The sequence below is a fragment of the Mastomys coucha genome, unplaced genomic scaffold (assembly GCF_008632895.1).
Source record: "Mastomys coucha isolate ucsf_1 unplaced genomic scaffold, UCSF_Mcou_1 pScaffold4, whole genome shotgun sequence".
NCBI classification, from domain to species: domain Eukaryota; kingdom Metazoa; phylum Chordata; class Mammalia; order Rodentia; family Muridae; genus Mastomys; species Mastomys coucha.
Genome location: NW_022196910.1, coordinates 55,338,123 through 55,364,647, shown reverse-complemented (window position 1 = coordinate 55,364,647; position 26,525 = coordinate 55,338,123). Strand labels below are relative to the sequence as shown.

The 26,525-nt window shown below is 47.6% G+C and overlaps 2 protein-coding genes across 14 annotated transcripts in view; one reads left to right on the top strand and one right to left on the bottom strand.

Annotated features, from left to right (window-relative positions):
• Rbms2 (RNA binding motif single stranded interacting protein 2) overlaps positions 1–16,447 on the top strand; it is a 50,209-nt gene extending 33,762 nt beyond the window's left edge. For 3 of the 4 annotated variants that reach the window (XM_031350304.1, XM_031350305.1, XM_031350307.1), the window contains 10 exons: positions 1,918–2,075; positions 8,162–8,241; positions 8,329–8,438; positions 8,666–8,712; positions 8,805–8,898; positions 10,426–10,503; positions 11,091–11,201; positions 11,987–12,067; positions 12,435–12,519; positions 12,786–16,447. In XM_031350304.1, the coding sequence (XP_031206164.1) occupies positions 1,918–2,075; positions 8,162–8,241; positions 8,329–8,438; positions 8,666–8,712; positions 8,805–8,898; positions 10,426–10,503; positions 11,091–11,201; positions 11,987–12,067; positions 12,435–12,515 (840 nt within the window). In that variant the 3' untranslated portion in view covers positions 12,516–12,519; positions 12,786–16,447. The remainder of the gene's footprint in view (positions 1–1,917; positions 2,076–8,161; positions 8,242–8,328; positions 8,439–8,665; positions 8,713–8,804; positions 8,899–10,425; positions 10,504–11,090; positions 11,202–11,986; positions 12,068–12,434; positions 12,520–12,785) is intronic. The other variant, XM_031350306.1, reaches the window with a different exon arrangement.
• Positions 16,448–16,648: 201 nt separating this feature from the next.
• The window catches only part of Baz2a (bromodomain adjacent to zinc finger domain 2A), a 38,897-nt gene continuing 29,020 nt past the window's right edge, over positions 16,649–26,525 (bottom strand). For 8 of the 10 annotated variants that reach the window (XM_031350293.1, XM_031350295.1, XM_031350292.1 and 5 more), the window contains 16 exons: positions 26,149–26,403; positions 24,814–25,028; positions 24,485–24,559; positions 24,169–24,349; positions 24,010–24,069; positions 23,688–23,832; positions 22,306–22,913; positions 21,969–22,191; positions 21,694–21,849; positions 21,463–21,614; positions 20,785–21,074; positions 20,561–20,693; positions 20,313–20,459; positions 19,718–19,944; positions 19,490–19,633; positions 16,651–19,365 (listed from right to left, as the gene is read on the bottom strand). In XM_031350293.1, coding sequence (XP_031206153.1) covers positions 19,200–19,365; positions 19,490–19,633; positions 19,718–19,944; positions 20,313–20,459; positions 20,561–20,693; positions 20,785–21,074; positions 21,463–21,614; positions 21,694–21,849; positions 21,969–22,191; positions 22,306–22,913; positions 23,688–23,832; positions 24,010–24,069; positions 24,169–24,349; positions 24,485–24,559; positions 24,814–25,028; positions 26,149–26,403 — 3,177 coding nt within the window. In that variant the 3' untranslated portion in view covers positions 16,651–19,199. Of the gene's footprint in view, positions 19,366–19,489; positions 19,634–19,717; positions 19,945–20,312; positions 20,460–20,560; positions 20,694–20,784; positions 21,075–21,462; positions 21,615–21,693; positions 21,850–21,968; positions 22,192–22,305; positions 22,914–23,687; positions 23,833–24,009; positions 24,070–24,168; positions 24,350–24,484; positions 24,560–24,813; positions 25,029–26,148; positions 26,404–26,525 lie in introns of all 10 variants that reach the window. The other 2 variants (XM_031350299.1, XM_031350301.1) reach the window with 2 other exon arrangements.

Sequence of the window (26,525 nt, the reverse complement as noted above, 5' to 3'; positions counted from 1 at the left end):
TTTTCTACAGTGCTCATGTGTGTGAGTAAGTGTGGTGTTTGTGTGTTTGGTATTTATGTGTGTGTGTGTTCATGTGCATGCGCAATGTGGAGCCACCTGATGTGAGTGATGGTAATTGGACTCGGGTCCTTGCCATCTCTCACCCTCTGCAGTGTTTTCTGGTAGCATGTGGACACAGGCATGCCTGGCCAGGGGCCACCTGAGCTGCTGAAGAAGACTGCTGTGTGTGTGGCAGGCAGGAGAGCCAGGCCTCTCAGCACTCCACCCTGGCCCCACTTTCCTAGGGCAGATGGTTATAGTTTTGCAACATTCTCTGAAGAAGCCAGTTGTGCAACTCAGGTTCTGAAGAATGCTCTCCATGGCCTGCCACTGCTCCCATGGGGCAGGGAGTGAGCTGGGGGAAGGGAAGGAAGCCACAGCAAGAAAGGAAGAGAACTGTACCTTCTGTTTTGATCTCCCTGGATCTGAAAATGTTGTATGTTCAGTCTCCCCCAATTGTCAATCCCTAGAAAGCCAGAAGCCTTTCTGAAAACCCTTCAGTCAGGCTAAGGCACCTGGCATACTCTGAAGAGGCCAATAAGGGCAGCTATTTGGAACTAGAGTTACAGTGGGTTGTCACCTTGTGGTTGCTGGGAATTGAACTCACAACCTCTGAAAGAGCAGCCAGTGCTCTTAACAACTGAGCCATCTCTCCAGCCCCAACATAGCCATTCTTTTCTCTAATGCTTAAAGGGGAAATGAAGCTGCGTGAGATGGCTCAGGTCATCCCAGCACTTGGGAGGCAAAGGATAGTGAGAAATTGTTTTAGGCCAGCCTGGGCTACAGACTGAGACCTTGTCTCAAAAGAAAAAAAAAAAGAGAGAAGAGGAGGAAGAAGAGGAAGAGGAGGAGGAGGAAGAAGAGGAAGAAGAAGAAGAAGAAGAGGAGGAGGAAGAAGAGGAAGGAGAGGAAGAGGGAGAGGTGGGTGGGTTGGAGAGAGTACACTGGCTGCTCTTCCAAAGGTTCTGGAGGCACTGGTACCTTAAAGGAATCTTAACTAGTTCCAGGGAAGGGGAGCCAATGCCCTCTTCTGGCCTTCCTGAGACACTAAATGCACATCGTACACAGACATACTGCAAAAACAGAAAAACCAAACAAAAAGACATAGATGTAAAGTAGAAAATAAATTTTAGGGAAAAAAAGGGAATGAAATGGAAGTTGAAAGTGGGATTAAGGTTACTGAAAATTACTGACTAAATCAGAGTAATGATTGACAGACTTGAAACAGCTCTTGGGCAGGCGTTGTGACATTCCTGTGATCCCAGCATTTGGGAGAAGGAGACAGAAGGATCAGGAATTCAAAATCAAGCCCTTAGGCAGAACTGCCATTGAGCATTCTGACCTCTAGGAGCCCCCACCCTGCCCCTAGTGCAGCCTCTTCCTTGGGCCCCCAAATACCTTTGGGGTAAACCATTTTGCAGTGCACCCTGCCCATTCTGTTTCCTTCTCCCTCTTCCTGCTTCCTTTCCATCCACAAGTGGCCAGGGATTCCCCCTTAGCCGAATCAGCTGTGGTAGAAGAGGTGGAGAAAAATCATTCTGAACCATAGAGTTGACAAGTCAGGAGAAAGGAATCTAACCTCGGGGCCAGGCTGCAGGGCAAGAGGAGAACTTGTTCTGCCTGCTTCTTAAAGAGACATCAGGTTGGTGGCTTGTGTTACTGGATTGTGCAGCAGTAGAAGTGGTAAATATTGTAATTTTTCTTCCTGGACTAGATGCATATAGTGCATGGTGATGGTTCTGGGTGTTACAAACAGAGAATTCTCTTTGTTTGGATCCCCCTTAATGTTTTTCTTCTCAAATGTTATTCTGTACCTAAGGGCTGAGGATGGGATGGGGAGCAAGATGCGAGCCTCAGTCTCCACCTTCATGTTCACAGCAACAGGAGCAAGACCCTACAAATTTATACATCTCAAACCTCCCTCTGTCAATGGATGAGCAGGAATTGGAGGGCATGCTGAAGCCCTTTGGCCAGGTCATCTCCACTCGGATCCTTCGAGACACTAGTGGAGCCAGCAGAGGGGTCGGCTTTGCAAGGTAAGGGTGATCGAGAGTGGCTAACAAGAAACAACTTAGGAAACTATATATACACACAGATGCACATGGACCCACACACAGAATCATACATAGACACACACAGATGCACACACAGATGCACACGGACCCACACACAGAATCATACATAGACACACACAGACACACACAGATGCACACACACACAGATGCACACGGACCCACACACAGAATCATACATAGACACACACACAGACACACACAGATGCACACACACACAGATGCACACACAGAGAATCATACATAGACAACACACAGACACACACAGATGCACACACACACACACAGATGCACACACAGAGAATCATACATAGACAACACACAGACACACACAGATGCACACAGAGAATCATACATAGACAACACACAGATGCACACAGATGTACACAGACACACACACAGATGCACACGGACCCACACACAGAATCATACATAGACACACACACAGATGCACACAGATGCACACAGACACACACACAGATGCACACACAGAGAATCATACATAGACAACACACAGATGCACACAGATGTACACAGACACATACACAGATGCACACAGACACACATTTATACACATAGATACACACGTAGACACAGATACACACAGACACACAGTGCCCTTCCCCGCAACTGGACCAAAATAATGGTCAAAAATACCTAATAAGAGCTGGCAAAGTGGCTCAGCAGGTAAAGGTGCTTTGACACCAAGCCTCATCTGAGTTTGATCTCTGGAACCCATGAGGTAGAAGGAGAAAACTGTCCCCAGCAGCTGGGCCTCTACCCTTCACACATGCCCTTGCTTGGGCCTCTACCCTTCACACGTGCCCTTGCTTCTGCACACACATAATACATACATACGTGCAATATAAGTTGTCTAAATCCTTGGTAGTAAGTCAAGTGTGTGTGTGTGTGTGTTGAATATTGAACTAAAGGCCTGGCATATAACTTGAACTGGCTGCAATCCTCCTGCCTCTGCCTCCCAGATGTGGGATTCTAGGCGTGTCCCACCAAGCCTCACCTCACAGCTATTCCTCAGCGACCTTTCCCCACTGCCTCTGCTAACCTAGCCTTTGTTCCTCTGACTCTGTACACTTAACCGCTGAGCATTCCCACTCCACCAACTCTTTTAAACTCTGTCAGGCTGTGATGACAAGTGGGAGGGAGCGACTCCCCTGATTGGCCTCCTAAGAATGGACAGCAGAGCAGAGACCTAGCCCTCAGATTAGTAGAACGAAATGGAAGGTTTGCTCCACTTCTTCAGCTCTTCAGGGAGACTTACATCCTAGAACAACTTGTGCAGTGGCTGCCCTGTGGTGTAGGACATTTCTGAGTCTTAGTGGAGACTGATTGCCCAGATCTCTCCTTCTCTAGGATGCCCTCTCCTGGGCTCAGATGTCATAGAGCTTCACCTGATCCTAGCCTACCTAAAAATGACTTACTTTTTTAAAAAATTTATTTATAAGATTTTGTTTGGAACCGGCCGGTGGTGGCACACGCCTTTAATCCCAGCACTTGGGAGGCAGAAGCAGGCAGATTTCTGAGTTCGAGGCCAGCCTGGTCTACAGAGTGAGTTCTAGGACAGCCAAGGCAACACAGAGAAACCCTGTCTCGAAAAAAAGATTTTGTTTGGGTGCTTACATAGTTAATCATCAGATAAAGATACTTGCTGCCAAGCCTGCCAATATAAGTTTGACCTCCCCCACAGAAACCCCACCCCACTGATGTGTTTATGAAAAGATAAAGAGAGGAGGGGGTGTTATCTTCTATGGAGGTGTCATCAGGTATAGGGGAAGGAGGTGCCTTGGTGGGCCCATGCTGAAGCATCACTTCCTTCTTAGGGACCAGCCACATGTTGGTGTAGTATAGAATAGAGTTTATTAAGGGCACGGGGAGGGGAGTAGAGGCAGAGAAAGGCAGAGAGAGAGAGAGAGAGAGAGAGAGAGAGAGAGAGAGAGAGAGAGAGAGAGAGAGAGAGAGAGAGAGAGAGAGAGAGAGAGAGAGAAGAGAAGTAGAGGATTAGAGGAGAAGAGGCCAGCATGAGAGGGGAGAGGGAGAGAAAAGAGGACAGAGCAAGAGCAAGCACAAGAGAGGAGAAAGAGCGAGTGGAGGGGGCAAGCAGCTCCTTTTAAAGTGAGCCAGGCACACCTGGGTGTTACCAGGTAACTGTGGGGCCCAGCATACCTGGCTATTGCGGGGTAACTGTGGGATGGAGCTTAGACAGAATGCTACCACATATAAAATAAATACATGTGAAACATTGTTGCAAAGACTTTTTGGTTTGAGCCAGGCACAATTCTAATACTAAGGAGACATCCGCAGAGAATCGCTACAAGGTCAAAGCCGGCATAGCTGAAAGAATGTGAGTGCCAGGGAAGCCAGCACTTCATAGTGAGACCAAGCTCAAGACAGGCTGGTGATGTAGCTCTGCTTGCTTAGTAGGCATGAACCCCCAGTTTGATCCCCAGCATGGTTAGTGACATTCCCGCACTTGGGATGTAAAGGCAGGAGGATCGGAAGTTGAAGGTGAACTTAGGTTACAGGAGACTCTCTTAAAAAGAAAACCCCAAACTGTTTGGTGTCATACACACTTGTTACCCTTGTGCTTGGAAAGTTGTACATAGAATGTTTACAGTCGTCCCAAGTTGATTTTTGTTTTTGTTTTTTTAAGAGTCCATCTCAAAATCAATAATGGGAGCCCGGCAGTGGTGGAGAGGGTCTTTAATCCCAGACTCAGGAGGCAGATGCAGGAGGATCTCTGTGTGTTTGGGGCCAGCCTAGTCTATAGATCAAGTTCCAGGCCAGCCAAGGCTCTGTTACATGGAAAAACTCTTCTTGAAAAAACAAACAAAAAACAAAACAACAGAAACTAATCAAGGCCTGACCTGTAGCTCAGATGGGAGGGATGACTTGGAATTCAAGACCAGTGGGATCAAGAGAGAACCAAGCTAAATATGTAAATAAATAAAATATTTTTAAAAATCAAACAAGTGAGTTTCACTTGAAAGGAGATTCTGTTTTAGCTTAAAGGGCTGGGTCTTGTGTTTCAGTCGCTTAACCTGCTCAGATTGGGAGTGAAGTGGGTTATTGTGGCCTACCCTGTGATCCTAACATTTGCAGCAAGAGTGTGGAGAGCCCTGGGACTCCATGAGATACTGTCTCAAAGAACAGCCTCTCACTTCCCAATAAAATAGAGGCTATGCCTAGAAAAAAAATGTTCTGACCAGGCTCAGCCTGCGGGGCGCCACCTAGTGGCAATCTTAGGTAATACAAAAGGAAGAGTGACTGGCCTTGTGTTCTTCCATTTTTGGCTCACACACCCGTTTGTTTACTTGTTTGTTTGTTTGTTTTCCGAGACAGGGTTTCTACCTGTCGCCTTGGCTGTCCTGAAACTCACTTTGTAAACCATGCTGGCCTTGAACTCAGATCCACCTGTCTCTGTCTCCCAAGCGTTGCCATTAAAGGTGCGTGCCACCACCACCTGGCTCTCACCTTTTTAAATTTTATTTTTATTTTTTTAATTTGAGACATGATATGGTCTCAACATGAAGCTCAGGTTGGCTTTGAACTTGAGACTATCTTGCCTCGGCCTCCTGAATGCTGGTATTACTTGGGCCATTGTGGCCATTTTAGGCAGATGTTCTCCGCTTTCCCAGTTTATGGAAATCCTTAGTTATCATGGTACTTTCCCTCTCTATACCAAGAAGGTATCTATCACATTGACTAAGTAAATGGTCAGACAATTTGGGATGGGTTTTCTTGCTTGTTTATGGAGGGCTTTAGTATGTTGTATGCTTGCACAAGTCCATGGCTATCAGCATCATACCTGACTTTTCTGTGGGTGCTGGGGATCGAACGTAGAGATCTGTGCTTGAATGGCAAGCGCTTTACTAAGTGGGCTGTGCCCTCCTCCCCAGGTTTGTTTGTTTTCTTTGCAGTATAGGGTAAAACCCAAGACTTCCTTCATGCTTGGCAGGCGCCTGCCATCGAGCAGCATCTCAATCCTCCATTTTCTTTTGTGATGTATCCTGGTTCCATTTTTGTTGTTGTGATTAAACACCCTGACAAAAAAGCACTTAGGAAAGAGGGTGTTGTGGTGTGCCCTATAATCCCAGCACTTAAGAGGCAGAAGTGGGTGGAGTGGAAGGGACAGCCTGGTGTATAGAGTAAGTTTCAGGCCAAAAAAGCTTATGTAGTGAGACCCTGTCAGACAAAACCCACAACAGAATGAGTTCATGCATGCTCACTTGCCTGTTTAGGCTCAGTTTGCTTTCTCCACTCTGACACAGCTTAGGGCCCCATCTAGGGAATAGTCCCAGCCTAGGGAATGGTGGCACCCATGTGAATTAATGGAAGACATGCTGTTACATGTCAGTTCTTCACATAGACTTTGAATGGGTTACCAGCAGCTTAGATTACCAGCTGGCTGGCCTAAGCTTACCAGCAGCTGAGATTAAATAACTGCCCGTGTTTTGTTTATTCATTTATATTTCTATTACATTTTATTTGTTAATTTATGAGCTCGTGTGTGTGTGTGTGTGTGTGTGTGTGTGTGTGTGTGTGTGTGTGTGTGGATGGATGCATGTGTCATAGTCGATAGTCAGAAGACAACTTTTATGAATCAGTTTTCCTCTTTTACCATGTGGGCTTCAGGGATCAAACTCATGTCATTAGACTTATTAGTAGCAAGCTCTCTGAGCTGCTGAGCCATCCTGCCAGCCCAAGTATAGAGCTGCCGAAATCCCAGCACGTGAGCACTGAGACAGGGGGATCCCCAGTTTAGAGCTAACATGGGCTATACAACAAGATTCCCATTTCAGAAAATCAGAAACAAGCAGGAGCCGCTCACTCAGCAGTCTGTGCTTTGGAAGGAAACTGAATGGCCACTGGTGCTCCTGAATGGCCACTGGTGCTCCTGAATGGCCACTGGTGCTCCTGAATGGCCACTGGGGCTCACACCTTCATTCCTTCCTCGTGCTTTGTGCTTTCCCTCTCTGTATGACTTAGGAGGCGAGAGCCCTCACACCCTTTAATAAGCATTTAATAAGCAGGAAGTGGTGGCAGCACATAGCTTTAATCCCAGGACTCAAGCAGAGGCAGGTGGGTCTCTGAGTTCAAGGCCAGCCTCCTCTGCAGAGTGAGTTCCAGAATAGCCAGAGCTACACAGAGAAACCCTGTTTCAAATAAAAAAAAGGTTGGGGGTCCACTTATTTATCAATTCATGGGGGGAGAATAAGTATCCCATGGCATTTCTGTGGAGGCCAGAGGACAGCTCATAGGAGTCAATTCTCTCCTTTTTTTTTTTTTGAGACAAAGTGTCATTGTAGCCCCAGCTGGCCTGGAACTTGATAAGTAGAACCAGGCTGGCCTCGAACTCTCAGAGATGCACCAGCCTCTGCTTTCGAGCCCTGAGATCAAAGGCATGCGGGACCATGCTGATATCACTAGGAATTTTTAAAAGCTAGTTCTGTAATCATTGAAAAAGCTTTACCTTATTTGTTCCATGTGTATATATGTGCATGTTTGTGTGTTACATTGCATATGTGGAGGTCAGAGGACAACCATCAGGAGTTGGCTTTCTCCTTATGTGGGTTCTAGGGATGGAACTCACCTTGCTAGGCTTGCTGACAAATGCCTTTATCCACTGAACCATCTCATCACCCCAGCATTAGGGCCTGGGCTACTCAGTCAGCGAGTGCTGGCTTGCTCTGCGTGACAATTTCCAGTGCTGCATAACAGTCAGACCCCTACAACTTTTCTGCAATTGTAACACTAAGGCAGGAGAATCAGATCAAAGGCATCCTCAAACAGAGGGTTTGGAGGCCAGGCAGAGGTATGTGTGTGATACACAGATACACACACACACACACACACACACACACACACAGATAGCCTGTGTTAAAAAAATAAAAAGGAAATCTAGGTGCCTGGAAATGAACGTGTATGACAGAGACATTCTCGAGCATTTGTGGGGCTAGGAGCCTGGGTTTTGTCACTGGATATGTGTCGGACACATATCCCTACAGGTGGCCTTACTCCTATGTGCATCTTAGGATGGAGTCCACAGAGAAATGTGAAGCCATCATCACCCACTTTAATGGAAAGTATATAAAGACGCCCCCTGGAGTAGCAGGTGAGGCCTCTGGGACCTGGGCTGGGAGCTACTGGAGGAGTGGGCACTGCCCCGTGCCCAGTAGCTCTGTGCGTTTTCTCTTGCTAGCACCTTCTGACCCCTTGCTTTGCAAATTTGCTGATGGTGGGCCAAAGAAACGACAGAACCAAGGAAGATTTGTACAAAATGGACGGGCCTGGCCAAGGAACGGAGACATGGTAAAAATACCCCAGAGGGAGCACAAACCCTGAAAATATTAGCCTTGGAAAATGTGAGGCCTGGTTTCTGTGCCTGTAGGTGGGAATCTTGAGAGCAAGATGTGTGGCTGAGCCCTGGGGTCTAGTTGCTCTTCAGTGCAGTCCCTAAGATCTGTAGTGGGATATGTGGGTACTCACATATCCCACTCCTAAGGCTGGCAATATGGACACTGCATTCTTTCTTACAGGGTGGTATGGCCTTGACCTATGACCCCACCACAGCTCTTCAGAACGGGTAAGGGTGTTTCATTTTGGTTCTCAAATAGCAGTTAGTGGAGGTGGCTCGGGTTTCCTGAGGCCTCTCACTGAACAAAGCCCTTCCTGCAGGTTCTATGCCGCTCCTTACAGCATCGCGCACAGCAGGATGCTGGCTCAGTCTGGGCTAGCCCCGTATCTTCCATCTCCTGTGTCTTCCTATCAGGTAAGGTGTGAGCCCTTTCCTGCTGTGTATGTTAATCTTTTCTGTAGAAAACTTTTCTATATAGTACATACAAAGAAATGGTACATCAGAGCAGAACATGTGATTTATGTATGTATATAAATAGCATGTATTCCTGTATGTGTATATACATATATCCCTATGCATACAGTGTGTGTGTGTGTGTGTGTGTGTGTGTGTGTGTGTGTGTGTTTTAGAGACATCCTCTTGAGCTGGGCATGGTGGCACACAGCACTTGGGAGGCAGAGGCAGTTGGATCTCTGTGAGTTTGAGGACAGCTCCAGGACAACCAAAGCTACATAAGAGAGACCCTGTTTTTTTTTTAAAAAAAATCATCCTGTTTCTCTTTTACCCGTATTATAGATTACTTTCATGTGGGTGGGTACATGTGTATGGGGCCTTGAGAATAATATATTTTGTTATTCTCACAACATCTTTTTAACAGTCCTTTTACTTTATATGTATGAGTGTTTACTCTGGGAGAGCAGAATGTGGTCTTAGCTGCTGAGCCATCTCCCAGCCCCCAGTCAGTCCTCCCTACTCGTGTGTGTGTGTGTGTGTGTGTGTGTGTGTGTGTGTGTGTGTGTGTATAGAAGTCAGAAGGCAATTTGTGAAAAGTTCTTTCCCTTTACCCTGTGGGTTCTGGGGATCTAATTCAGGTCTTCAGATTTGGTAGCAAATGCCTTTTCCCACTGAGATATTTCATCTGTCCCTTTGCCCGTTTTTATGTATATGTACCAGAAGAGGGCATCAGTTCCAGTATAGATGGTTGTGAGTCACCATGTGGTTGCTGGGATTTGAACGCAGGACCTAGGGAAGAGCAGTCGGTGCTCTTACCCGCTGAGCCGTCTCCCCAGCCCCTCCCCCTTCCCCCTTTGCCCATTTTTGAACTGTGTTATCCGAGTTATAAGTTGCTAGTATTTGTTAACAGTGTGTTCTTTTTTTTTTTTTTTGGTTTTGTGAGACAGGGTTTCTCTGTGTAGCTCTGGCTGTCCTGGAACTCACTCTGTAGACCAGGCTATCCTTGAACTCAGAAATCTGCCTGCCTCTGCCTCCCAAGTGCTGGGATTAACAGCGTGTTCTTTTTAACTTTTTTTTTTTTGAGACAGGGTCTCACTATGTAGCCCTGTCAAGTCTAGAACTCTATGTAGACCAGGCTGGCCTTAAATCAAAGATTGACCTGCCTCTGCCTTGTAAGTGCTAGGACTAAAGGTGTGCCAGTTCCATGCCCAGCAAAAACAGCTTGTTATTTTATTTGTTTTCCCAGATAGGGTTTCTCTGTGCAGCCCTGGCTGCCCTGGAACTCTCTCTGTAGACCAGGCTGGCTTCAAACTCACAGATCTGCCTGCCTCTGCCTCCCTAGTGCTGGGATTAAAGGCGTGCACCCCCACAGTCTGGCTAAGCAGCTTGTGTTCTGAAGGGACATGCAGTTTGTGGGGGGCTTTGCTGAACATTCTCAGTCACCGAGCCTAGGCAGTTAACATTTTTATTTGTTTTTGCTTATATCAGAGAGTGACTCAGACATCTCCTCTACAAGTACCTAGCCCATCTTGGATGCAACACCAGTCGTACCTCATGCAGCCTTCAGTGAGTGTTCAGAAGTGGGCAGAAGCGAAGGAGACAATGTGATGTAAAGAAAAGCAAAGGGCTTTGATGGCAGGATGTGTGGGTGTGAGTTTTGGCTCAGTGCAGTATGCAAATCAACAATAACCTTAATTCTGTGGGTTTGTTGTTCTTAGACAGAGGTCCTTGCAGCCTGAAGGTGCTGCCGTTCCTATTGTAGAGCTGGGTTACTGCTTGGGTTCATTCTCAGGACTTGGAAATGTCAGCAGAGAGTACTCTAGTCCCTGCGTAGTGTGCTTCCTGATTCCAGTGCAGTTAATAAACTATTCTTAAAAAGCAAACAAAAGCCTGGGTGTAGAGATACACACCTTTAATCCCAGCACTCTGGAGGCAGCAGCAGGTGGATCTGTGAGTTCAAGGCCAGGGTAGTCTACAGGGTGAGTTCTGGGACAGCCAGGGCTACACAGAGTTAAACCTGTTAAAACAAACACAAACAAACAAGCAAAACCAAACCAAACCAGAACACTGGTGGCCCTGCTTGGCATCTTTGCTGCCTCAGGTGTCTCTACAGGAGGCTGCTGCCTAACCCTTCCCTTCATTGCCTCCTCTAGGGCTCAGTTCTGACGCCAGGGATGGACCACCCCCTTTCTCTCCAGCCTGCCTCCATGATGGGACCTCTTACTCAGCAACTGGGTCACCTGTCACTCAACAGCCTGGGCACGGTAAAGGATTGTCTGTAATTATTAATCCTTGCAGGATAAAAAGTGCCTATGAAAATACTCCTTGGCCCCAGTAGTTACGCAGGACGCAAGTGTTTCAGGGTCAGCGAAGGCATACTCAGAACTGGAGTAAATGCCTCTAGTTCTTGTACTCCGGAGGCTGCTGCAGGAAGACTGTTAAAAGTTCAAGGCCCGGCTGGAGAGATGGCTCAGAGGTTAAAAGCACAGACTGCTCTTCCAGAGATCCTGAGTTCAATTCCCAGCAACCACATGGTGGCTCACAACCATCTGTAATGGGATCTGATGCCCTCTTCTGGTGTGTCTGAAGACAGTTGCAGTGTACTCATATAAATAAAATAAATTAATAAATCTTTAAAAAAAAAGTTCAAGGCCGTCGATGAACAGAAAAGAATCAATAAGCTGGGGATATAGCTGCTTTCCTCCTCCCAGCTTTCCAGTCACCGGACTGACTGAGGTCTAAACATTTGTGGACCTGCTTAGGTGTCAGTGCACATTTCCTAGAATGACTCATAAAAACACTGAGGGAAGGGATGAAGCTCAGGGTTCTTCATGGTCTGACTGGTGCAGGAGAGCTGGTAGCAGCATGTTGAGGGTGGTGGAGGAAGTGATGGAAGGCAGTGAGGGAGGGAAGTCAGTGTGTCTATTAGCTGCCGTCCTTGGGTACCTCAGGAACATTTTAAAGAAGCACCCACAACAATAACGGTCTCTGTGTTTTCCGAAGCTCCCGAGGGCTTTAAACTCGCTGAGAATCATCGTTTTCTTTCCAGTTCATGCCAACAGCTGCTGCTATGCAAGGAGCTTACATCTCCCAGTATCCAGCTGTGCCTTCTTCCAGTGTGTCTGTTGAGGTAGGAGCTTTGTTTCTCTGCAGTGAGGCCAGGACACATCAAGGGCAGATCTCTGTACTGTGTACTCCTTTCTCTCCCAATACTCCCAACATCCTCACTGGTGGGTGTGAGGAGTGCAGAAGTGCGTCATTGGCCTTTAGCCAGCCTGCTCAGTTCACTTTAGGCAGGGATGCTGATTTCAGTTGCCTCAATACTCTGAAAAGGAGCAGTTGCTGAAGGATTTTCCAAGGTAGCTGGGCCGCTTTGCCCTCTCCGGCAGCCTGGATGCCGGGTGCACACTTGCGTTTGGGGTGCGGCTGAATTGGGGAGGCTTTAGTGGGAGGTGAGTGCAGGAGTGCTTCACTGACCTTCCTTGGCTGTGGTGCAGGAGAGCAGTGGTCAGCAGAATCAACTGGCAGTGGAGCCCCCCTCAGACCATGGGGTCTATCCTTTCCAGTTCAGCAAGTAAAGAGGTAAGAACTTCATGGTGGGGAATGCTGCTATGCTCTGCTGAGCTGGAAGAGGGTGCTTGTAGCTTGGTCTTGCCTAACAGGTTAATTAATAGTCATGTCTTCTTCATGCTGTCTCCAGCTTATGCCTCCTTTGGGATTCTTTTCCCCATCTTTGTTAAACAGAGAGGAACTCTTGGAGATGCTCCCAGACTCCGGAAGGTTTAGCAGGTTGCAAGTCTAGCTTGTAGACCGCTGAGCACTAATGGCTGGCTGTCATTCCCTCACAGGTTCAGACCTGGGAAAGAAGCCTATGCACTCCTCCTTGGCAGTCTTCCCATTGCTGATGGAACCTGAGGAACCACACTGTTTTTTGAATGTGCTACATTCAAGATCAAAAAGACTTTTTTCTTTTGCAAAAGAAGTTTCTTGCTTTGTATTTAATTGCAGCAAATCTTTCTCCTACCCCAAAGACACCAGCTGAGCTGCTTCTCATCCTCAAGAGGTTTGGGTATGCTGGATTGCTTAGGAAGGCTTCTTAAAATGATTTAAGTAAGAACAGTAGCAGTGCTGTAAAATCAATGAAGGAACCCTGCTTGCCAGGTTCAGTTATGGACTATTTTTATATGTATTTTAAATATGCAGGCTTAAAATTTTTGTTTTGCAAAGCTCTCAGCACACTTTACTATCCCCCCCACCCCCAGGGTCTCACAGTGCAGTCCTGGCTGGCTGACAATGTAGACCAGGCTGGCTTTGAACTCACAGAGACCCTTCCCACTCTGAGTGTACCACCATGCCTAGCTAATTGTTTGTTTGTTTTAAACATCTTTTCCACATTGTTTTCTCCTTCCCATTTAGCTGAGCCCGCCTACTTTGCCTTTTTACAACTTTTAATTTTATGAATTTGATTTAAGTTTCATGTGGAATTGGGGGAAGGGAGAGCAACCCACAGGGAGATTAGTGTGGTCAGTGGAGGTGGCTTTCCCTCTGCCCTCCTGTCCTAGGAGAGATTAGACTTTGACTTCAGGAAACAGACACGTGACAACCATGCAGCCTTGGAAGCCACCTTCAACCAAATCGGGTGGCAAGTGCGACCGTGAAGTGTCATCCAGCTTGAGCTTTCTGGGACACCTGTTCTGCCTCCTGGAGGGTCTTGGTCTTCACCCTGCCCCAAGTTTCACAGCCCCCTCCGGAAGTTCCACCCTCCACTTTACCTGGAGGTTTGTTTTGTCCTCGAGAGAGGCTGCTGTCCTATCCATCATCCTTGATTGTCAACTTGAGGAATATCATTGAGTGCTTGGCAACTAGTTGTTGCAGACTAATGATGGTCCTGAACTCCCGACAATACAGAACCTGATCCCACTTCTCCATCCCTTACTCCCTGGCAGTTATTTGGTGTAGACTAAACCCCAGTCCAGCCCCAGCACGGAGCCAGTGATGTTCATGTAATTGGCCAGCAGTGCCGTCTGTGACTTTGCCTCTTGGAGGATCTCTTCTGCTCGGGTCCTCACAGCCTCTCATCCCAGCTGCTGTACTCAAGTGCTACTTTGCTGAATCATGTAATTCAGCAGGAACCATCTTAGCAGGGCTCACCCTTGGTTGTTTGTGCATGCCAAGTGCACACTGTTTGAAGGGATGGAAGCAAGAAAACTGCTGTGTGTACTGTGCATGCTTGAGAATGGACTGTGCTCTCTATGCAGAGTGCTCGGCCTAGCCCTGGTGTGTTTGGACCCCTTTCCCAGGGAACCAGAACACCGGAAATCATTTTCCTTCTTGTGGAAGGACAAAGGGGTGCTAGGATAGAAAAAGGCAAAACTCACAGCCCCCTGGCCACTCAAAGCTCAGGAGGGACTTTTAAACATGTCTGTCATTAACTTTTCCCTTCTGCACGACCTTCCCCACACAATGTGACTTGTTACATCACATCCCTTCATGTCACAGGTACACCTCCAGTAGACAAAGTAATGGAGATGGGGAAGTGTGTCCAGGGGCCAGTGTGAAAGAGGAAGGGCAGAGCGTGGTGATGGTGAAAAACTGGCAGGCAGCTGTGCGCACTACAGAATTGAGAATCCTGGCCTGAATGTGCTGCTATGCATTCTAGAGGAAGGGGTTGAGGACAGTGGAAAGCATAAAGTACAAAATGACCAGTTTTCTTATTGGTGCTTCCAACCTCAGGAAGGTCAGACCCAGTTAGTGATCTCTAGCCCTCAGCGACAAGAGACCAGCAAACCCAGGGCTCTGTCCTGTGGACTGGGGAAGCCCTGCCAACAGTCTTGCTGTCACTGCTGCTCCTTCACTGCCTATTAAAACTTGTTTCTTTTTCTGTAGTTCTAAGGCAATTTGAATGGCTGACAGTTTTGAGTATACTGGTTAGATTCTAGTGTTTCTGGTTGAACAGGTGTGAGCATGGGAAAAGAGGGCAACCTGTAATTTTGTTTTTATAGTGGTTAATGGCACTGTGTAATTTCTGCTTGGTGATTTCCATCTACTCCATTTTCCTCATTAGCTCATTACTCAGGAAGGTAGTGTTGGAGACAGGAAGTAGGATGCCGGCCATGAGGGATGAGTTGTAAGCCACCTCCCCATCATCCTGCCCAAGGCTCACAATACTGTCTCCTGAATCCTGTTTGCATTGAGGCCAGATCGCTCTGCGCTCTACATCTCACCTGTACTCATTTTAGTACGTTGTGGTTTTGCTTCCAATCAGAGAGTGTACTAGAGCTCACACCTGACATGTGACTCTTCACTAGGATCCAGGCCTATCCCATCTCGCTGCCATTCCTTTTCAGGCTTGTTGGTTCAGACTGTAGATGGACTAGACTTTTGGAGACAGGTCCTGATATTAATTAGGAGTATGTGGGAACAATGATGGGGACCAAGCTTGTGAAGCTAGGTGGCTTTGAAAAGGGAAAGTGCTCAATAATAAAAATGGGGTGGTAGTGAAGCATTATTTGCTATGAGGGTTTCAGAAGGACTAGTTTGTTTTCATTCCTGTCCCTCCAGATCAAGTGGGCACTTCCCATTGCCAAGAGCAGTACAGTTGAGTAGGTGGTAGGCCAAACTCACCCAGCCCTTTCTAGACCCAGAGGATAAGGTGAGTCTAGAGGTACATACAATCTGTGCTTGTTAGACTGATTCTTCCCAATTCCAAGCAAGCTGACCATTCTACTTCTTGGTAGCCCCTTAAAAGTGCCTTTCATTCCAATAGTAGATTCAGGGTCTACAGGGGCCTTCCTTGAGTAGTTGTAACCAATTTGTCTCCTCTGCTCTTTGCTGAAGCTCCCTGAAGGCAGTCTCCATGTGGCAGTGATGTGAAAGCTCGATGCCCTCATCACCTTGCGACCACTGCTCTGATTGTTCAAAATAACCATTTCCTGTCCAAGCAGATCCTTGTCCTCATTACTCAACTACCTCAGTCTCACAACTCAAGGCACACAAGCACCTACTTGCCTCACATCATCCTTTACTGCCCTAGTCTTTGTGGGGTTGGAACAAATGCAAATTCTTCAGTTCCAAAACTCAAACTGCTCTTTCTGGATTGTCTTCTCTAGTGATGTTGGCTCCCCAATCACCTACAACAGCGAACTCTCCAGATTGGTCAGGCTATGTATGCTGTGCAGTCAAATGCCATAGCTTAAGACCCCAAAGAGTAAGAACTGATGGTGATCTGCAGTTTGAGAGGGCTGGAATTGACATCTCTGCTCCTACCCCTCTGGGCCAGTCGGGTGATAACTTCTAGATGCACTCATTACCTTGGAGAGAAGTTAATTTATACCTAAGATGCATTTTGTATATTTCTCCTTTACCCAGAACCCTGTAGTAGTTTTATACTCTCCCACGTCTACGCCAACACTACCTCTCGCTCGCTCTCTGTGGCTGACTTTTGGTTCCATTTCCTTCCTGTTACTTTTGCTAACGTGAACCTCTTTTTTAAATAAAACACAAAACCTCCTGTCTTAGTGTCGTTCATGGTGTAGAGGGAAAGCTGGTGACTTGCCCATTCCCACCTCCACGGCTGACATGGAGACCTGAGTGTTCTTCCACACCAGCTGAAGTGCCAGAGAACAGGTCAACCCACCACACTCATTCTCTTAGGGATGGCAACCTGAAGAATCAAATATTCTTCAGGAGAGAAACACACAATTTTCTTGAGTCTTTATCAAATGTGGTTTTTATTCAATGACAAGCACTTTTTCTACAGCCGCACCTGTGGAACATCACATGGCAAAAACGAGGTTTTTTTTTTTTTTGTCTAGACTTTTTTTTCCTTTTTTAAACCTTATTAAAAATGAGATTGGTCCTAAAAATATAGAAAGAAATAAATTTAAATTCACAAAAAACTGTACATTATCAAAAAGTCACTAAAACACCACATTTGGTTATATAAAAAGTCCCTTTTGATGTAAAAGGAACATGGAAACTTGTTGGTGGTGATGGTTTCTTGCTGTCACCGGGGAGGGGACACAAAGGGCAGGGGAGGGCTGTCTTTATTTTTAACCTGCTTTCCCTACCAAAATACTCTTTCAACAAGAGAAAATCCACCTAGCTCAAGGGGCAGTGAAGATGAGGAAAAAAAAGTGAGAAATGGCCCCTTTGATCACATCCTGCCCCATAATCCCTTCAGCCCCCATTTCTTCAAATCAAGTCTGGGACCTTCACCTTCAGAGCGCCTGGTCCCAAGGGGCAGAGATGGGGCTGGGAGAGGAACATGAAGCAGAGCGGAGGCTCCACTCTCCCTCCTACCTCACCTCCAATAACGAATGACTCCAGTATACTTTATGCCAGGGGAAACAGTTCCAAACATCTGACTAACACAAAGTTTGTTACATCGCAGTTATTTAGATAAAATATAAATATTTATGCATAATATAAAGTCAATTCAAATATTCTTCAATCCACCTCTTATTTAAAAGAAAAAAAATTCTCAAATAAAATTAAGTTTTGAGGTTCATTGACAGAAAAGGCGACTTTAGAAATAGGCAACAGGGAGTGCTATAAGGGTGGGTTGAGGAGCTGGGGCTGCCCAGGAACCTGCGCTGCCCCACCCTTCAGTACTGCTGGAGTACAAGGAATGCTACATCACACCTGGCATCCTCACCCACCCATGGAACATTGCTTGGATGCCTCAGCTCTCTGCTTAGGCCAGCTAGCAGCCACCTCCCCAGTGCAAGTACCCGTAATTTCTGATGGGAGGGGCTTGGCTGATCAGGAAAGCAGGGGCCAGTGGCCCATGGCTACAGCTCGGAGTTAGCAGCTGTCTTCTCATGCTGGGAGCTAGCCTGGGCTCAGTCACACAGGGCAGTGGTAGACCCAGATCCTCCTCTCTGCCCATCCTGTGCTCCAGGGTCTCTGCTGCTGGGGAAGAAAGGGGTCCTGGGATATGAAGTCGGTGTAAGGAAGGGAAACACAGCTAAACCCAGGTACTCAGGGTTTAGGGAAGATCCAGTTCTACTCCTCCCAGCAAAAACTCAAGACTCAGAGCTATTGAGAGGAGAGGGAATTCCTGCTGAAAAGATTGCACAGTTTGAAGAGGCTGGAAAATAAATGACCATGAGGAGAGACAGCCTTGTCCCCAGAGAAATAGTTCCTGTGTTTTCCCAAAGACAAAGGTGATGGTGTGAAACAATGGGAAGACGGGAATAAAGACACGTGGGAAACAATGGGTCCCATCACACTACAGGGTCACAATCACAACTCTCATCTGTATGCATGTGCATACATATTCACACACACAACACACACACACCCACCTCTCTCTCCTCGTCTCTCTGAGGCCAGTCAATTGCTACCTGGCCCCCATCTTGGAGGAGCACTCAAACTCAGCAGTAGTTGTCCCTGAGGAGTTCCCAAGAGGGAGGTTTGGGAAGCAGGGGAAAGATGCTGGAAGGCCTAGGGCGCTGCCCGCATGCCCGCCGCTCCCCAGCCACCCACCGAGCTTCAGAAAAGGCTAGAGACTCACAGAAACTCAGCATGTGAGGAGGAGCTACACCTTAGAGGGTGAACTCTCGGCAGAAGATGAGGACAGAAAGACAGGGGAGCTCTGAACTTTGTTTTCCACATAAGGGAAAAAGACTGGGGATGGAAGGTAAAGAACCCGTACACGATAGTTTTACATTACTGGGTGGAACAAAACCTTAAAAATTGGGAGGAGTTAGAAAAGAATGAGTGAGAGGAGGTGAGAAGCGGGGAGGGACTGAACACGAAAGCAGCATGTTCAGGGCCCGGTGTCCGGCTCGACACACTCGGGAGTAAGTCCACTTTACTGGCCGTCACTGCGGGTCCGCACACAGTACAGAGTGTTTCTCGGTTTCACACATTCACTAGAACTATTGCTATTGTTAAATAGCCCCAGGATGCTGAGGCATGTACAGGGAGGAAGCTGGGATGAGGAGGGAGGACTTCTTTGCCCCTCTCCACTTTAATTTGGGGGGTGGGGGGTGGGGGAGGGGGAAGACAGGAAAATTCTTTCTTTTTTGGCTTTCCATCCAGAAGGACCTCATCTCTGCATCTCTTATTTGAGGAGCAAGAGGAGGAAGGGAGAAAAGGGATTAGGAACGAGAGGATGTGGGTGCTGCCAAGGGCAGAGTCAAGAATCAGCATTGTCTGACTTGAGTCCACCCAGGGCAGCCATCAGCAGGTGAGAACGGCAGGTTTTTGTTTGGAAGGTTGGAAGATGCCACAAGGTGACTCCCACCTTCCTTGCCTCACAGATTGGCCTGTTTTCCCTGATAAAATTCCTCCCAGCGGCTCTCAAAGAAGCGGCGCATGATGTGCCCTGCCTTGCCCACTTCAGAGTCATCCTCGTTGAAGGTCTGGCAGTTGTCAAAAACCAGCAGGGCATCAGCGGCAAACTCCTCTGAGGTAGTATACCTGGACAGGGGAAGACAGGGCTGTGAGCTGTTAGCTCTGAGCTAGTGTACCTGGGCAGGGCAGATGAGGCTGTGCGTGGAGAGAAAGAAAGGGTGTATCAAGAGAGAGAGAGAGATCATCTTACCCTCCACGGAGCAGGCGTTCTCGCATGGTGGAAAAATCCATAGGGTTCTTGATGACACGTCGGTATCCACTCACCAAGCGAGGGTTCACAGGCTCTAGGAAGGGCCAGGCTGCATCATGGGACTCCATCTCCATTAGGATAATCCTATTAGTACAGAAAGCATACACTGACTCCTGCAGCCTCTCTGGCACAGAGATAGAAAGCTAGTCCTAGAATCCACTAACTCACTCGCAAAACGTGAGATCACTGTGGTGGCTTCTCATCGAATGTCGCCGTCTTTTGGAGGGAGACAGCCTGTCTTCTGGGTACCGAGGCACTGCTGGGCTTTCTCGGCTCCTTGATAACATCCGCCGCCGCCGGCTGTCACCTTCTGTGAAGGTCAGTGGAAAACTACTTTTCCGCTTCTGGCCTCGTTTTGGAAAACCAGGCCTCTGAGTGTATTCTTCCTCTACCTGCTGAGGAGAGGCCCAGGTAAGCAGCAGTGTGGGTTTGCGCTGCTCACCCTCCTGTTCATCACAGTCTTACCTACCCATGACTGTGGCTTCAAATGTTCACATGCAAGCCAGCATGTGAATTTATTTAGATAATCAATGGGAGGGTCAGTAAAATGAATGGTGATTGCTCCTATTTTATAGAGGAAATGACTAGGGTTTAAAAGATTGTAGGTTACTTATTCAAACAAAGACTCAACCCAAACATGTCACAGGCTCATCCCTGGGAGCAGCAGCTAAGGGTTGGGGACATTTGTGGGACTACTGCTTAAACAAAGATGAAGACATCTGAGTCCTGTTTGAGAATGGAGACAGGAAAGCAGAAGCCTTACCTGGGCCAGACAGATTGCACAGAACCAGTCTCCTTCTGGAACAGCCTCCATCTTGGGCCGATGACAGTAAATGTGACAGCCTCGGTCACATCCATCACAAAGCAGGAGAAACTCATCATTGTCACCCTTCCGGCAGACCAGGCAGGTCTGGACCAACGTGAGAAGGCAGAGTGAGAGTCCTTAACTCCCTGCTATTGCTGACCCGACCCCACTCTCGCTGTGTTTTTCCAAAGTATTTCCAGACTTACCACTTTGTTGACGGACTTTTCCCAGGCAATGGACCTTTCCAGCTGGCCCATGCACAAGCACACTTGGGCTGCACTACGGCACCTCTCAAGTGTCTGCCGCCAGACGCGGACACGAGGGGTGATCTCATAGGATCTGTAGAGAAAGCAGCGATCCTCGTGTGAGGAACAGAAGGCTTTTGTCTTACCTCTCCCAGGCGAAGGAACAGGTAGCAGGAGTGACTCACATCTCAGTAGAGGTGCTGTCAGGGGCACCATTGGGTGTGCTCAGTAGGGCCTTCTCCACCACCACCTCATGGGCCGCCCAGAGGGGCTCCCGTAAGTACCGCCGCTCCACGTTTTGCTCCAGAACAGCCAATCGCATCACAGCGAGGTCCAGGGGGTTGGTGTTCTGCCGCTGAGGTACTGTTCCTTCTCTGCCGCGACCCCTCCAAGGGATATCTTCCTGGGAGTCAGGCAGATGCTCACAGTAGGTCAAGTCTTCTCTGGTGGAGTCTGGGCTAGGGCATGTCCAGCCCTTCCAGTGGGAAAGAGAAACAGAACACATTGTAAAGGGAAACATTTCATGTCATAGTAGATCACTCAGGAAGAAGAAACCAAGGACTTGTCTTGGCACCCTCCCCCAGCCAGGTGTGGTGGCTCATATTTGCAATCCAACACCTTGAAGGCTGAGACAGGGACCTACATTCAATTCCCAGAACACACATCATGGGATTCACAACTGTCTCTAAGGTCAATGCAAGAGGATCTGACACTTCTATCCTCTGAGGACACTGCACACATGTACTATATAAACATACGTGCAGGCAAAACATCCACACACATAAAAATAAACCAGAACAAAAATTAAACAAAACCAAAACCCTCCCCTAAACAACTCCCTCCCCAACGCCAACCTCAGATACCCGAATCTGCAGATCCGAGCTGACAACCCGCTGTTCTAGCTCCTCTACCCACTGAAGCACAGCCAGGTCTGTCTCATAAGTCTTCTCTTTGGGGGACCAGCTCATAATTCCTTCTTCCAAGGCAGGTAGCTGATTAGGCTCAAAGATGGGATCTGGGAAGAGAGAGTGGTCCAATAAATGACTAAACAGCAGCTACCCTTAGGTCAGGTTGGGTCAAGGTCTCTCACTTACCAGTTAAGGGCTGTAAACAAACTTCCTGCAAAAAGTCCTTGTGCTTGCTAAGATGTTTGTGAAGTGCCTTCTCACGGATGCCTCGGGGATGCAGTACCTTGAGCAGGACATCCAGTGTCTCAGGATCTCGGATCCACCACCAGCCTGAACACATCTCTGTATACAGAGGGTACGCAATATGGGCCAGGGAATGGGAACCAGGCACGAATCACATTGCCCACAATGGAAACTGCAGTTACCTCCATGCTTGCCCCATCCTAGCCAAGTTTGCTCACCAGGGGGGATAGGCTGGGCTGTCAGCTGGGTTAAGTAATGCTGCTCCACCTGCTTGAAGAACTTGCTAGGAGGTCTCCCTCTCCGCTTTGGTTGTCCTAGCCCCGTGGGACTCTGTGACATTTCTTCAGAGTCCCCTGATAGCCTCTTAGGGGCCCCTCCAAGCAAGTGGGTGGAAGAGAGCTGCACTGGGGAATGAGGATTGGCAGCACCGGGTGTATTCGTCTATAAAGAAGAAGACACAAAGGAGTTTACATATTTCCTACTTCAGGCTACAGCTTCACAGGCAGACCTGGGAGCCTAGGGCACCATAAGGTGCAGACTGATTTGGCTCCTTACTGGTTTAGAGGCAGCAGGCAGCTGGAGGGAGGGAGTAGGCTGGTCCTCAGAAACTGCAGGGGGCGGTGTGGGAGCAGCATCACAGGGTATCTGGGCTGAGAAGTTAAACCAGGGACCTTGAGGACCAGGGCAGGATTGTGCCTCATCAGGCTCTGGCTCCTCCAAGGATTGAGATGGAGCAGAGTCTAATTTTCCAGGGCTGCTATCAGGCGTGAGGACTGAGCTGCTCAACAGGGAGTTGTGGCTGTGAGTCTGGCTCAGCCAAGACAGGAAGGCAGACTGGCTGAGGTCATGCTGGCTTTGACCCAGAGAGAAAGGAGAACCTTCTGGCTCTAGGAACCCGCTACTTGACTGAAGATGGGGCTGGGTAGGGGCCTGGGGCTGAGGCTGGGGCTGAGGTCCTGGATCATGTTCCCTAATGGTGGACTTAAGGTGCTGAGGCTGCAGACACCCAGGCTTAGGCTTTCGAGGTCGGCCTCGGGACCGGGGAGAAGTAGAGGTGATGGAGCCAGTTAACTCCCTCTTTACAGAGACGCGGGTAGAGCTGGGCGTTGAAGTGACTGCTTCCATCAAGGACTCAGTTTCTTGCTTTATTTCATCTTCAGTAACTGGAAAGAGAAACAAAGAGCTTAAGATACACTGTTGAGTCTGGCTGTAGTGGCCCACGCCTGGAGGCAGACGCAGGGGGATTTCTGAGTTCGAGGCCAGCCTGGTCTACAGAGTGAGTTCCAGGACAGTCAGTGCTACACACACAGAGAAACCCTGTCTCAAAAAAAACAAAAAACAAAAAACAAAAAAACAAAACAAAACAAAACAAACAAAAAAAGATACACTGTTGTATAATGGAAAAGAATGAGATCTATAGGCAAAACATGCTTGCTTTTTAACATTTGTTTTTATGTATCTGGGATCAACCACAGAATATTGTTTTAACACCTGGCATGGAGCTACACCTAAGGTATGTTAAGCACTAAGAGTACAAACCCATTTTAATTTTTTGTCATCTTTGAAAGAAATTAATTCTGTGTGTGTGTGTATGCAGTGCCTGTGGAGGCCACAGTCTCTGGATCCTTGAGGTTACAGGTGGTTGTGAGACATGTGGTGCTGCGAGTCCAACTCAGGTCCTCTGGAAAAGCAGTGCATGCTCTTAACCTGTGGCCTCTCTCCAGCCCCAATCCTCACTGTCTTAGGAAGTATGTCTACATCACTATGGCCACAGTCTACAGATGAAGAGACTGAAGCATCTAGCTGGAGTGGGACAGCAGAGCAGTGAGCAGCTTGACTTTTGAGTCTACCATGTCACAGAGTCAAAGCCCAAGAGGACTAAGCAGAAGGCAGCTCACTTTTGTTTGGACTTCACAAGCTTCCAGAGTTGCACCTACCTGTGCTCCCCTCCGATCCTTCCACAAAGATGCCAGCAAGACACGGTAATACCCAGTAATGGCGTCTATAGCGGTCTTGTCCCAAGGACACTGCCCGAAGCATCTGGGATGAGTGAAGCAGCTTTTTTCTAAAGAAGAGCTGACGCTGGGTAGGAATTAGAAGAGGAATAGAAAACATTTCCACCATGGCATGATGAATTATAGTATCCGGGAGAGAACTGAAGCCTATCGACTTCCCTATAAAAGTGATATAATCTGAACAAGGGGATCAGTTCTTGCTCAACCCACATTTCCGACTTTTATGAGATTAAAAACACGGTACCTTACTGAGTTTTTCTATATGGCGCTCTAGCTCTGGAATGCTAGATGCTGCAACATCAACCTGCATGGAAACAAGCAGACACTGAGAAAAGGAGAGCTACCAGAACCACAAACAAATGAAAAACTTCCTAATCCCCCTTCCTTTGGCTTCAGTCTGCACCTCTCCATCTCTTCGACCCCTGCGGCCATAGACAGCTGCTGTATTTTCCTCCTCTTCCTCCTCTTCTATGCCACTGGTCTCCTCCATGATCCGAGAACTGCGCCTACGTCCCAGGCCGTCTTCTGCCCCTTCCATCATAACCTCAGGCCGTCCAGTTCGCTTGGCCAGAGCAGTTTTCAGTCTTAAGAAATAGAGATTAGGGGAAGACTCTGGTGAAGAATATAATGCCAAAAAATAAACACTTGAAATTTACATTCTCCAGAGCCCTGGCTGTACCTTCCCCATCCCTCTGGGCTCTGCTCTGCTCTGTTCCTACCTCCGCAGGCGGCCTTCAACAATCCATTTGTTTTTCCTGTAGCTAGTCATATTCTCCAAAGTCTTGTCAATCTCACTGCATGGGAACATGGAGTAATTTTTGAGGGAGAAGCGACAGCAAAAAGAAAAGAAAGATTATGCGTTAAGGGGCTGCAGGGATTTCAATCTAGTTCAAACAGGATGGATGACAAAGGAAGGCTTCCAGTGAGTCTATGCCCAGTCACTCCAGCATCCTCAGAGAAGAGCAACAGACACACAGCACCCCGGGGACTTCTGGAGAGCTAAGCCTACACGAGGCACAGGACTGACCATTCCCACCCAAGCCCTCACTTGATGATAATGGTGGAACCGTTGAGCTCATGCACAAGGAAGGCTAGAATAGCAGCCTTCTGTTGAGGTGGCTGGGCCTGAAAAGGCTGGGTACACAGACTGTCGCAGAAGGATGGCTCTACTCTGTACGCCATGAGGAAGCAGCGCAGTATCTCAGACACATTGTCTCTGGTCAACGGGATCTCTGACACCTTCTCCCCTAAGATCTTCAGGGACTGTTTGGAAGAAAGCACAATGGAAATGAGAGGGAAATAGGAACAACTCAAGTTGGGGGCCTGAGAGAGCTCCACGGTTAGGATAAAACTGTAAGACGAAAAGATGAGGTCACCAAGACGGCTCAGATGATCATGAAATTCACAACCGAGTTGGATACAAATATCTTTAATTCCCAGACCCACTTAATGGAAACTGATCCCCACAATACATATATACATGCAAATACACACAATAAATAATAAATTTTAAACAATTTGGGGTTGGAGAGAGCTATTCCTCTGGAAAGGACACAGATTTGGTTCTCAACAACCATATGGCAGTTCTCAACTATCCACAATCCAGTTACAGGGAATCCAACCTTGTCTTCTGGACTGCAGGGGCACCAGGTACACATGACATACATACATACCTACATGTAGGCAGACACTCGTCTACATAAAACAAAACTAAATCTTAACAAAAAATTTTTTAACATTTTAACCCTTCCTTCTTCTTCTTCTTCTTTTTTTTTTTTTTGGACAGGGTCTCATTATGTAGCCTGGGCTGGCCTGGAACTTGCTATGTGGAACAGGCTCAAAAAAGCCTGACTGCCTCTGCCTCCCAGGGACCAAAGGTGTGTACCACCTTAGCCAGTTATAAGAAATTTTTGTGGAAAAAAAGAGAAAAAGAATGAAAGTTGCAGGGACATGGGCTGAAGAGATGGCTCAGGTAGGATTAGCGACTGCTTTTCCAGAGGACCTGGGGTGAATTCCCAGCACCCATATGGCAGCTCACAACTGTCTCTAACTCTTGATTTCAGGGGCTCCAACACCATTTTTTGGTCATTGTAGTACCAGGCATACATGTGCTACACAGACAGACAGACAAAACATGTTCATGCATAAAATAAAAGTTAAAAATTAAGGAAAGAAGTTAATAGAAAAAGATGAAAAGACTACAAAGAAAAACTGCAAAGTAAGGAAAAGAGAAAATGAACAAATGAAGCCTTGCAAAGAAAAAGGCATATAAAAGCTAGAAACAGGAAACAGCTCCATCCCTCACTTCTGTGGTTGCTTTAGGGAAAGCTTTAATGTATTCTTAAAGAGAACAAAACTGAAACACAGGCCCAGGAATGCTTACCTGACAGTAGGGGGGCAGACCAGGATCATGGAGTGCAGCCTTCAGGAGCCGCACCAGCAGATCTTGCACTTTGTCTAAGCTGTCACCTTGACATAAGAGTCCCTCCTGCAGGACTCCTAGACTAGGAACATCTCTGGTAAGGTCAAACCCTAGCACTTTGCCAAAACTGTGCAGGAACTCCACGATGGTCAAACAATCTGAGAAAGCCCTACTGGACAGTGTCAAACCAGGGATGCGTGTGAAGTCAGGCAGGGGCTGGAAAATAAGAGCACATGGATATCCTATTAGACTCACCAAGAGGCAATTATCTAGATATTCAGAGGTCCTTCTAGTAATTAGTAGAAATGGCCTCAGAACTGGCCCTTCCATGACCCTTC